The sequence below is a fragment of the Arachis ipaensis genome, chromosome B09, assembly GCF_000816755.2.
Source record: "Arachis ipaensis cultivar K30076 chromosome B09, Araip1.1, whole genome shotgun sequence".
Taxonomy (NCBI): Eukaryota; Viridiplantae; Streptophyta; class Magnoliopsida; order Fabales; family Fabaceae; genus Arachis; species Arachis ipaensis.
Window position 1 is genome coordinate 145,093,876 of NC_029793.2, and position 11,478 is coordinate 145,105,353.

The window sequence follows — 11,478 nt, forward strand, 5'->3', positions numbered from 1 at the left end:
AATATTTTTAGTCTAATCATTTAATATCATATTTTTAATAAATAATTGAATACTTTTAAATTTATTGATCAACTACTAACTATAAATAATAAGTTATGTTGATTTTGTAGTATTACTAAAAAAACTAACTATTTTCATCAAAATGAGGTTTGCTTTTACTTCGTGTACATTTATTTATTTATTGTTTACATGATAATCGAACTAGGCGCATTGGGAATGGAAACTCTAGCCCAAAAATCTAAACAAAGATTAGAATTAGAGACCAGGTGGCAAAATCAAATAATGCCCAAAGATTTGGACACTGATGACAACATAGATGAACACAATTATGTAATCCAACGTGTGTCCCTACGCCTCCTCGTACTTGCAATTCACAGCATTCAATTTTTAAAAGGTGAAAACTCAGCTGCAGTCCATTTTACGAAGTTGATATTTGAAAATTATCAGATAATTTGATTGATTTGATTAAATTTTTATTTAATAATACTCTAATAAATAAAATATAATTTTTTATTAAATAATAAAAAATTATATTTTATTTTTTAAAATAAAATTTAAAATTTAGAAGAAATCATTTAAATTTGTTAAGCAATTATGAACAAATACCAAGAGATAAGATTGGCGATTATATTTCAATTTGAAGATATCATGCATTGGAATTGGCGGGTTGACTTTCGTTTGATTATGAGAGATGCAAACACGGTGGCAGATACTATGGCAAAGATGGCGATGAAGTTACAACTTTCGCATGTGGAGCTTCTTTCCCCTTGGAAGGAGTTTAAGAGTAGTCTTGAACGGGACTGTCCCTCTATTTAGGCAGTTCCTTATTTTGTTTGTTTTGTTTTTCTTTGTTTAATTTATTTCGGTCACCAAAAAAAAAATATTTCATTTCTAATTATGTTTGCCATTTTTGTTTGCAACTTCGGTAACTTTTGATAAAGAAGGAAATCCATTCTTGAATTTCCGAAGGTAGAAGTAGCATGATCATCTTAACACATTAATCATTCACTTATGACAATTCCCACTGCAATCATCTTCAAGAGCAAGTGCAGTCTATGTCCCAGAAAAATTCTGTTTTCATTCAACCTCAAAAGGAAAACAGTTACAACCCTAACTAACCAACTAAGCAATTGAAGAAATATCTTATAGTTATTAGCTATATATCACCGTTTTCTTCCACAATTGTATCACATCTCTTCCTTGCTTTCGCATGGCAGAATATATACCAAAAGTAAACAGCACCATAGCAGCAACAATTGGAATAACAAATGCTAGAAATACTTCAACACTTCCTTCCTGTGCCAAACAAAACCACAAAGAATTCAAATCCATAACTATTAATGAGTATGCAAACAGCACAACAACACGCGACTACTATACCTGAATGGCGAGATTGAAGAACCGATGGAGTCAGTGATTTGGTGCTATTGTAAAAAGGGTAGACCTCATATCTAATATTGCAGCCTGGAAGCAACACCCTCGCTCCTCGTTTTCCATCACAGCAATTCGGAACAGAAGCAATGGCGCTGCTGAAACACATGTTGCAATCAAACAAGGACAAATCAGGAGTACACTGCACCAATCCATAAAGAGTCTCTGTGCTTGTGAGGTTTACTTCCCCTGTTGCAAACTTATTATCCTCCATGGAATTTGCAGCTTTGGATGCAAGACCGTTTAACAAATTAGCCAGCAACTCGTTGAACCGTTTAAGCTCTTTCACAGACACGTTCTTTGCATCGAATAAGTCCACTCCTGGTACTATGTTGTTCAGGATCGATTGGTTGGAGTAACGTAGCATGCATATGTCGTACCATATTATGGCCTCTTTCTCAACTGGGCACCTCCGTTTGATCTCGGTGGCTGCGGCCGCTACGCAGTCGTGGCAAGCTGCGGAGAGTGTGTCGCCTCGGCAGAGGAAGAGGCCGGTGACAGCGTTAGGAGCGGTGCTGCCAACTCTTGTCCTGTAGAAATGGCTGCCTTCTGTGGCGTTGGAAGTAAGTGAAGAGAGGAGGAGGTTGAGGTTGGTTTGGAAGGTTCTGTTTGGTTCGAATTTGAGAGAGTCTGTGCAGCAATGAGAACTGTAAAGTGGAACTGCTTCGGTTGGAAAGAATAGGAATCTAAAGAGGAAGAGGAAAACAGAGGAAATTACACCATGTATAGTAATGTAGACAAGGACAGCCACTAGGGGTTGAAGATGATTGAATATATAAATACAAATAGTCACATTGAATTAAGGAAGATGATGGACTTTTTAAATAAACAGCATTAAAATAAAAGAAATATGAAATATTTTGCGTATTGGTGGAGAGAAAAGATTGGAGCGCAAATCAGAGTTTAGTTTTGCAGAAAATAACCAATTAGACCTGTTAAATTATTAATAGGAAAGAATAGCAACAGAAGATAGTAATGGTTTAAGTTTTTAGTCAATTTTGATGGCTTAACTGTATTGCATCAGCAAATGAGTGGATACCCTTTATAGGTGCAGAATTCTTGATCATCTTATCTTCACGTCACATATTTGTATTCTCTTGATAAGCAAAAAAGTACTTTTTCATATTGAAAAATAAGCAACCACAAAGCGTTACAATAATTTGAACTTTAACCTTAATAAAGAAAGTCCAGAGAATATGTATAAGAATATACAAAATTTTCAAAGCCTCGTGGAACAATTCAATCTTATCTAGGATCCATTTCGCTAACCGACATCTCATTGACAGAAGTTTGCACTGATACATTGGTTGTAGGTTCACTGAATTGCAGCATGTTTGAATCAGTTCCGCTGTGCACGACAAATGCTGGCTGATTAGGTACTGGTAGAGTAACAGAATAACTATCCAGCATAAGCATTATTGTTGCCATTGTAGGTCTATCTGCTGGATCTTCTTGGACACAGAGTAAACCAATATGGATGCATCTCATAACTTCATTTGGAGTATAAGATTTTCTCAACGTGGGATCCATCAATTCCAAGGGTGTCCCTTCCTTCCAAAGTTTCCAAGCCTATATCAAATTTTCATCAAGCATTTGTTATGTTATGATATATACAAATGAGTAAATCAAGTAGGACCAAACCCAAACCATAATATTTTCTCTACTCACATAGCTCACTAGGTCATCAGCATCTGTTTCATAGAAAGAGCTTATCTTCTTGCCACTTATAATCTCCAAAACAAGGACTCCAAAACTGTATACATCAGACTTAACCGAGAACTCTCCGCGCATCGCATATTCCGGGGACATGTAGCCACTAAAACACATTTGAAACATTAATAACATGACAAAAGTGGCAATGCTCTTCTATTTTTGTTTGATTCAAACTACCAGTATTCTGGTACTAGATTGTTTGAAAATTCATAGTGCAAGATAATGAAAACTCCAACTTACTATGTCCCAACAATCCTGCTAGTATTTCCTTGAGTTTGATCAACAGCAAATAACCTTGCCATACCAAAATCTGCAATTTTTGGATTCATATCTTCATCCAACAATATGTTGCTAGGTTTAAGATCACGATGTATGATTTTAAGTCTAGAATCTTCATGGAGATATTGAATTCCTCGAGCAATGCCTCCAATAATCTTGTATCGTCTTGTCCAATCCAACAATCCTTGTTTCTCAGGATCTGCAAAGTAAAGATGGATTTCATTCATAAGAAAATGCTCGTGTGAAGAAAGTGAAGCAGCTAAGCAAAATACTAAAACACCTCAAAATAATAAAACCAAATACAATTTTCTCACGGTCAATGAATACTAGATAATATGATATCAATTATTCTCAGTTTCTCTCATATAACGAAGCTGATATGTCATAGAAAACTTCAATAAAAACAAACCATGAAATTGTACAGTATAATAATGAACTGTGAAGAGTAATGTGATGAGCCTACCGAAAAGAATGTAGTCCAAGCTTTTGTTGGGTACATATTCATATACAAGTATCTTCTCTTCTCCTTGCAAGCAAAATCCCAAAAGCCTGACTAGATATCTATGTTGAAGCTTGGCAACCAGCTCTACTTCATTCTTGAATTCTTCTCCACCTTGTACAGATCCTTTAGAGAGCCTCTTAACAGCTACTTCTTGTCCACTTGGAAGCAAGCCCTGAATTTTACACATAAACGTATCCAGTTAGTACCTACACCTGCACAGATATAATCATGCTTTCATTGTAGAAAAAGAGCTTAATAACACCATACCTTGTAAACCTCACCAAATCCACCTTCTCCAAGCTTGTTATCTTGAGAGAATTTCTTTGTGGCTGCTTCAATTGTACTCAAATCGAATCTCAACGAATCAATGCTAGAGATCTCGGTCACAGCTAAGAACAGAACAAAAATAGTATGTCTATGAGATTCGAATTACAACACAGCAGAGTTTGCAAAGCTTGAAAGAACCAAAAAAGGTATATCCTCACTTTGTGGATCTTGTGCAGAGTCATGCTTCTTCCTTGCTCTTCTTCTAATTAAGAAACAAACGCCCGCAACAAACAGTAGCACAGCCACTGCAATTGGAACCACAATTGCAACAATAGTCCCGGATGATAGTCCACTACTTCCTGCATTTCCAAAATGAAAGTAATGACAGATACCAAAATGCAAGGTCCTAACTCCTAAGAAAGCATAAGATATCAGAACTAAATTACCTCCGGAATTAGATGAATTAGTTGCAGGTGGAGGAGGAACTATCCCTGCCGACGGAGAAGGCGAAGGAGCCAAAGCATTATAGAAAGGGTACAACTCATACCGAACGAAACAGCTGGGGAATAGAACCCTCCCTCCCTGCTTTCCTCCACAGCAGGGCGTTAATTCAGTTATGGCTTCAGTTAGACAGCTGGCACAGTCTCGTGGTGTGAGGTTATCGGTACACTGAGCCATACAATAAAGGTTCTGAAAACCAGATATGTTGGCTTGCCTTGTAGCGTACTTCTTTTCAAGAACAGGGGACTTGGCTGCTTCTTTCGCCGTTTCATTCATGGTTCTGAACAACAACTTCATGAAGCTTTCCTGGTTGGAGACATTCCCCGTGTTGGAGAGGTAAACGCCGGGCCTCGTGAACATTGTGGACAAGATAGAGCGGTTATTGGAATACCAAACCATGCACTCGTCGTACCAAATGATGGCTCGTTTTGATAAGGAACAATTTGCATCGGATGAAAGCTTCTGCGTGGCGTTGACCACGCACTGACCGCAAGAGGATAAGTCGCCCCTGCACATGAAGAGACCGTAGGCCGTGTCGTTGGAGTTTGTGGCAGGGACGGTGGTGTTGAAGAATTCAGCGTTGGCGGTGGCGTTGGAAGAGAGAGATGAGAAGAGGGTGTTGAGATCCTTTTTGAAGAGGCTGTTGGGAGTGGTCTTGTTGTCTGAACAAATATTGTAAAGATAAGTGGGACCTTGCGCTTTAGCGGTGGTTGCAAAATTGAGGAGCAGCAGCAGGGAGAGTGATACTGGGACAAGGTTGAAGGTGATCCTCATCCAATTCCAACCCATGCTATTATTTCAGAATAGAAGGATGTGTTGTATTGTGTTATGTTATGCGGTAGGAGTAGTTATAGTGTGTGAAGAATCAGGATTTTTCTGTGTAGGTGTGAGCAAGATACAAGAGGAGGAGAAGAAAGCAGGTCAAGCAAGCTGACAGGTCAACCTTGTTATTTATTACAGCAACTCTTTTGTTTTCTGCCCGGAAAAGTGGGTAATTGCTTATTGGAATGGTATGTCCTTCTACTCTTGTATGGTTGACTCCTTCAACTTAACTACAAAAATCTCCCTATATACAATCTCACTATTCTTGTGTTAGAAACACACGTAAACAGAACATAATTGGCTAGTCCCTTAGTTGCATAGTCCCTAATTAAAGCTATATTCATACCAATCTAGTTACTTTGTAGCATGAATTCTTTGTTTAAATTTAAGGATCAAAATATATAATCAACAACACACTAAGGAATAACAAAAGATATCATAATTTGATCCCCCAGTCCATACAAGCTCCAAAGTATAATTGAAATCTTGTCTTAATTTTAAACTAACAGCAATGGCAATTAGTTGCACAGAACGTTAGTCAAAAGTTAAATACTATTATCTAGGAAGAAAGTTACTTATAGACATTTCATTTTGTGAAAGTGGATGTGAACTAGAACTTGATTCCTGTGCAGCTGCTCTTTGATCCATCTTTTTGTCCATGAAAAATGCAGGTTCTTGTGGAAGTGGCAACTCAATTGAATGGCTGCTAAGATATGTAACAACGGATGCCATTGTTGGTCTTGCATCAGGATCTTGTTGAACACATAATAAACCAATTCGAATGCACTTAAGGACTTCAATTTCTGAATAGTTATTTTTAATATTTGGGTCTAATATACTTAATGATATGTTATCCCTCCATTGTCTCCAAACCTGTAACACAGTAACCTCCCACAATCATTATATAAATCATCTACTCTTTTTTTTTCTATTTATTTTTGGGAAATCTAAGTCATTTGATTGAAAATATATTGAAAGAGGGTTAACATTTAGTTTTTGTCTTTAATATTTATAGTGTGGGTAATTTTATCTGAATAAATTTTGGGTTCCTTTTATACCCCTAAAGTTTTATAAAAAGAAATATTATGAAATCATAAAAAATAATTATTTTTGATCATCATTTAACTATCAATTCAATCTTTTAGTCTAATAATTTAATAAAATTTTGTCTTTTTAACGAAAGAATTTAACATGTCATAATAAAATTCTGTTTGTGTCCTAAATAAGTTTATCCCTAATTTATTTTCTCTTTGGGTTCCAGCTATAAGATCAAGATAATCTTAAATAATGGATTAGACTAGAATATTTCTAACTCTTTCAATAGGATATATATTTGACCCAGAGGATATATATTTGACTGAGAGTGTTAAAGGCCAGCAATTTTTATGTTTTGTAACTATCAATTGACTATCAATAGTATTTTTAATAGTGTGAAATTATATTCAATGATAAAAAATTATTCACTTTTTTTTATAGTTAAATAATGGCCACAAATATAAAAATTACTGACCCTAGACTTTTTTTTATTTGACCATATTACTCCCCACCTGTAGCGCAACGTGGTGAGAAGGTTCAATCAGCATGTACATCTCACAGAGCCTCTGCCCTTTAAAGAAGAAAGGTATTGATAACAAAAATGCTAAATACATAGTCATTATATATATATACATTAATAATAAATGGGAATGAGTAATTTTATTGTAGACAGTACATCAAATATAGTTGCATTCATAAGAAAAGATTTTAGTGAGCATTCACCTGTAGCAGAAGGACCAGGCAGCTCAGGAGGTGGAGCATCATCATCAGCTCTGTAAAATTGGAATAATTGAAACCTAAGAGTGCAGCTAGGACATAGAACTCTTCCACCGACACTTCCCAAACGAGCCCATGGTATTGCTGATCCAATCACATCACGGAGACAGTTTGTGCAGTCATCGCTGGAGAGATCTGGCGTACACTGAGCCAGAGTGTAAAGAGTTTGAAAGGGATTCAATTTTGATTTATCTGTCAAATATCGGTTACCATTGTCACCTGTGAGGTTGGTCAATCTAAGTAAAATACCAGATAGAGTATTGAAGAAGTTTTGCTGCTGGGTAGAAATGAAGCTGCTGGTCATGTTGAACTCGCTAAACAAAGGACTTGCTATATACGTCGAGCGGATATCTGCTTCGGAATAGCGAAGCAAGCAGTGACTGTACCAAATAACAGCCTCTTTGGAGAAGCGGCAGTTGGACCAAATTCGATCTTTTGCAAGGACCACGCACTGTGAGCAGAGGCGGGACGGAAGGTCACCACGGCACATGAAGAGCCCAGACACTATACCTGCTTCCACCTTCTTAAACAAGTTACCGCTGGTGGCGTTGGAATACAAGGAATCGAGGAGGGTGCGGATATGTAACTGGAAGTCCTTATCGGAGTCTGAGGCTTTATTGTTACTCGAGCAAGTGCAATTAAGATAAACAGGATCCTCCGTATTTGGGCTGGCAATGGGTAGGGTAGGATAGGGTTTGGATCCGCGGGTTGAAAGTTCTGTTAAAACTTTACTCTATTCTACCCGTGGGTTGAGAATCTCTCAACCCTAATCCTACCCGCACCTTAAAATTCTAAATCCTACCCTACCCTACCTGCAGATATATCAAAAGTTTTTAAAGTAAATATAAAATTCAATTATTTCAAATTTTATACATATTAATAACATAAAAAATAACAAATTAATACTTAAATTATTAAATTAACTAACTAATTTAGTGGTTGTTCACTTATTGTAAGTCATTACATAAGAGAAATTGTAGGTTCAACTCTCACTTTATTCACTATATACCTAATTTTTATAAAATATGTGTTATATATTTGAGATGCGGGTAGGGTAGGATAGGGTACACTCTAAACCCGTACTCTACCCTACCCGCAGGCATACCCGGACCATACCCTAGGATAACTTACCCTGTCCGAACGGGTTGGACCGGATTGAATACCCGCAGGTAGGGTATGAATTGCCACCCCTACTCCGTATCTTTTGAATCATTATACGAATATCGTGTGGCTGGAACAAATCCTCGTGGTCCTGGTGAAGGCGAAGGAGCCAAAGTATTAGAGCGATAGAAAGGGTACAACTCATACCGAACGAAACAGCTGGGGAATAGAACCCTCCCTCCCTGCTTTCCTCCACAGCAAGGGGTTAATTCGGTTATGGCTTCAGTTAGACAGCTGGCACAGTCTCGTGGTGTGAGGTTATCGGTACACTGAGCCATACAATAAAGGTTCTGGAAACCAGATATGTTGGCTTGCCCTGTAGCGTACTTCTTTTCAAGAACCGGGGACTTGGCTGCTTCTTTCGCCGTTTCATTCATGGTTCTGAACAACAACTTCATGAAGCTTTCCTGGTTGGAGACATTCCCCGTGTTGGAGAGGTAAACGCCGGGCCTCGTGAACATTGTGGACAAGATAGAGCGGTTATTGGAATACCAAACCATGCACTCGTCGTACCAAATGATGGCTCGTTTTGATAAGGAACAATCTGCATCGGATGAAAGCTTCTGTGTGGCGTTGACCACGCACTGCCCGCAAGAGGATAAGTCGCCCCTGCACATGAAGAGACCGTAGACCGTGTCGTTGGAGTTTGTGGCAGGGACGGTGGTGTTGAAGAATTGAGCGTTGGCGGTGGCTTTGGAAGAGAGGGATGAGAAGAGGTCGTTAAGGTCCTTTTTGAAGAGGCTGTTGGGAGTGGTCTTGTTGTCTGAACAAATATTGTAGAGATAAGTGGGACCTTGTGCTTTAGCGGTGGTTGCAAAATTGAGGAGCAGCAGCAGGGAGAGTGATACCGAGACAAGGTTGAAGGTGATCTTCATCCAATTCCAACCCATGATTATTGTTTTATGGATTTGTTTATGTTTCGCCAGTTTCGGGAAAGAGGAAGGATGTGTTGTGTTATGTGGTAGTAGTAGTAGTTTATAGTCTTTGAAGAGAAATTTCTGTGACAAAGCTAGTCAAGGAAGCCGCCAGGTCAACCTTGTTTGTTATTACAGCTAGTAACGTCTCTTTCGTTATCTGTACAGAGAAGTGGTGGGATTGTATTCTCAATTTTTTCCTCAATTAAAAAAATAAAGTATGATTTTATTATATTTTATAAATTGGATAAAAAATATAAACAAATATTTAAAAAATTAAAAATTATATTTTATATTCTTAATTAAAAAATAAAATTGAGAGAATCTATTTCAATAAGTGACTTATTAAAATGGTATTTCTTAGAGATAAGTACGGGTCGGTTTGGTTCGGGTTTATGGTGAAATTAGAATCGAACCGATCAAAATATAATTGGTTTGGTTTGGTTCGGATTTGCATTTTTTTGTATATGTACCCGAATCAAACCAAACCGATTAAGAACGGATTGGTTCGGTTCGGGTAATTAGGTACCCGATGACTTTAAAATTCATAAAAAAAAACCAAATTTTTATCTTAAAAATTCAACAAGTACAATAAACATGTAACATCAATAGAAATAATCCAAATATGTTAAACACCAAATACATTAAGAATTAAATTCATTAAAATCCAAACATATTAATAATGTATAATCATTGTCTAATGGAAAAGCCATATATATTTTTTTTATTTTTTGTTATTTAATTAATATATGATCGGGTTCGCGGGTTGGTTTGGGTTCCGCACCTCTAAAATCGATACCCGAACCAATCACTAACAAAAACCATCGATTTGGTTCGGGTTAGACCCAGTTACTCAGAACTAATTTAATTGATTCGGTTCGAACGGATAATCGGATACCCGCTGTGCTCACCCCTAGTATTTCCTTCTGTTGGGTGGAAATAAAAGCACAAAATGAATACAGCAGGGAGACGGGACGTTGACCCTTCAATTTAACCATAAAAATTCGACTAGTAGTTGCACAGTTGAGGAGCACGGAGACAGAGAAGGGTGAAGGGGATCTGGATCCTAATAGCCATGCTTGCTAGCTTGTTTGTTTGTTAACGCTCTCTGTGCGTTTGTTGTTGTGATAGTTTATAGTCTTCGAAAAGAGTTGACCTTATTAGGTTCGTTTCAATTACGAATAATTAAGGTTATATGGGCTCATTTCTACCATGCATGCACTCGCATCTCTTTCGTCATTCTCATTCATTTTCTGAACAACATTAAAGCACGTGCGAGCGAAGTCGAGACAAAGCAAATATCTAACATATTCTTCCCAACAAGCTAGAGATTGATTGGTTAAAATTTATTATAGTCAATTATAAGTGCTTAACAACTCGAACATCAAACCCCTTCATTTTCATCTTCGTGTACAATAAATACTCACGCTAGCTACTACTGAACAAATCAGCGGCAAAATTCCTAAGTAAATGTTGGTTGTTAGTGTCCCTCCCTACTGTTCCTTGATTTCAAGTTTCAAGTGCAACAAAAATTTGATATAATTCAGCATTTTATATGCACTGCATGCATTTCAAATGTTGATATATTAACCACTTTGCCTGCTCAATAATCCTTGCTAATGGACACTGAATGACTGAACTATATAGTAACTTGATTCTCAAACTTTACATAGGTAATGTTACGTGCATTGTAACTTTTAAATGAAGAGCAAATTTCTTTTTTATCTAATAGAAAAATGAAAAAAAAAAATTGTCATATACAATATACATATTCTCTACAAATTTAATGAAAATTTTTCGTTTTTATTCAGTTTCACTTTTTACCCAAAAAAAAAAAAAATCCTTTTCCATATACTACCTAATATCCATTATTATTTTATCGGTTTCATTAGAAAACTAATTAGAAGTGTAACTAACTAATTGAAAAATATATGTTATGAAAAAAATCCACTACTCTAATTTTTTGAATTTCAAAACTAAAAAAAAGAAAGTTGACTTAAATTGATTTATATATTGTAGTTAATTTTCTAGACTTTTTCTTATTTTATAAAAGAAAAACAAGTCGTCTCTTCTATC

General features: G+C 36.7%; 2 protein-coding genes across 2 annotated transcripts; both read right to left on the minus strand.

Annotated features, from left to right (window-relative positions):
* LOC107616123 (cysteine-rich receptor-like protein kinase 25) lies at window positions 1,059-2,498 on the minus strand. The gene is made up of 3 exons (XM_021112098.1): window positions 2,471-2,498; window positions 1,381-2,181; window positions 1,059-1,296 (listed from the first exon to the last, which is right to left on the minus strand). Exons 1-3 carry the CDS (start codon window positions 2,496-2,498, stop codon window positions 1,283-1,285), a joined length of 843 nt encoding a protein of 280 aa, XP_020967757.1. The 3' UTR covers window positions 1,059-1,282.
* On the minus strand, window positions 2,533-9,492 carry LOC107616499. The gene is given in 10 exon segments (XM_021112099.1): window positions 2,533-3,000; window positions 3,100-3,247; window positions 3,385-3,622; window positions 3,887-4,097; window positions 4,193-4,551; window positions 4,639-5,488; window positions 6,074-6,388; window positions 7,063-7,121; window positions 7,274-7,990; window positions 8,529-9,492. Coding segments are annotated over 10 exon segments (4,071 nt in total). The 5' UTR covers window positions 9,379-9,492; the 3' UTR covers window positions 2,533-2,676.

What these genes read in the sequence shown, in the direction of transcription:
- LOC107616123 (XM_021112098.1), bottom strand. Translation starts at nt 2,498, where the DNA reads ATGATCAAGAATTCTGCACCTATAAAGG. An exon ending in GAATTCTGCACCTATAAAGG is followed by an intron (nt 2,182 to 2,470) that starts GTATCCACTCAT and finishes TTCAACCCCTAG; the next exon opens with TGGCTGTCCTTGTCTACATT.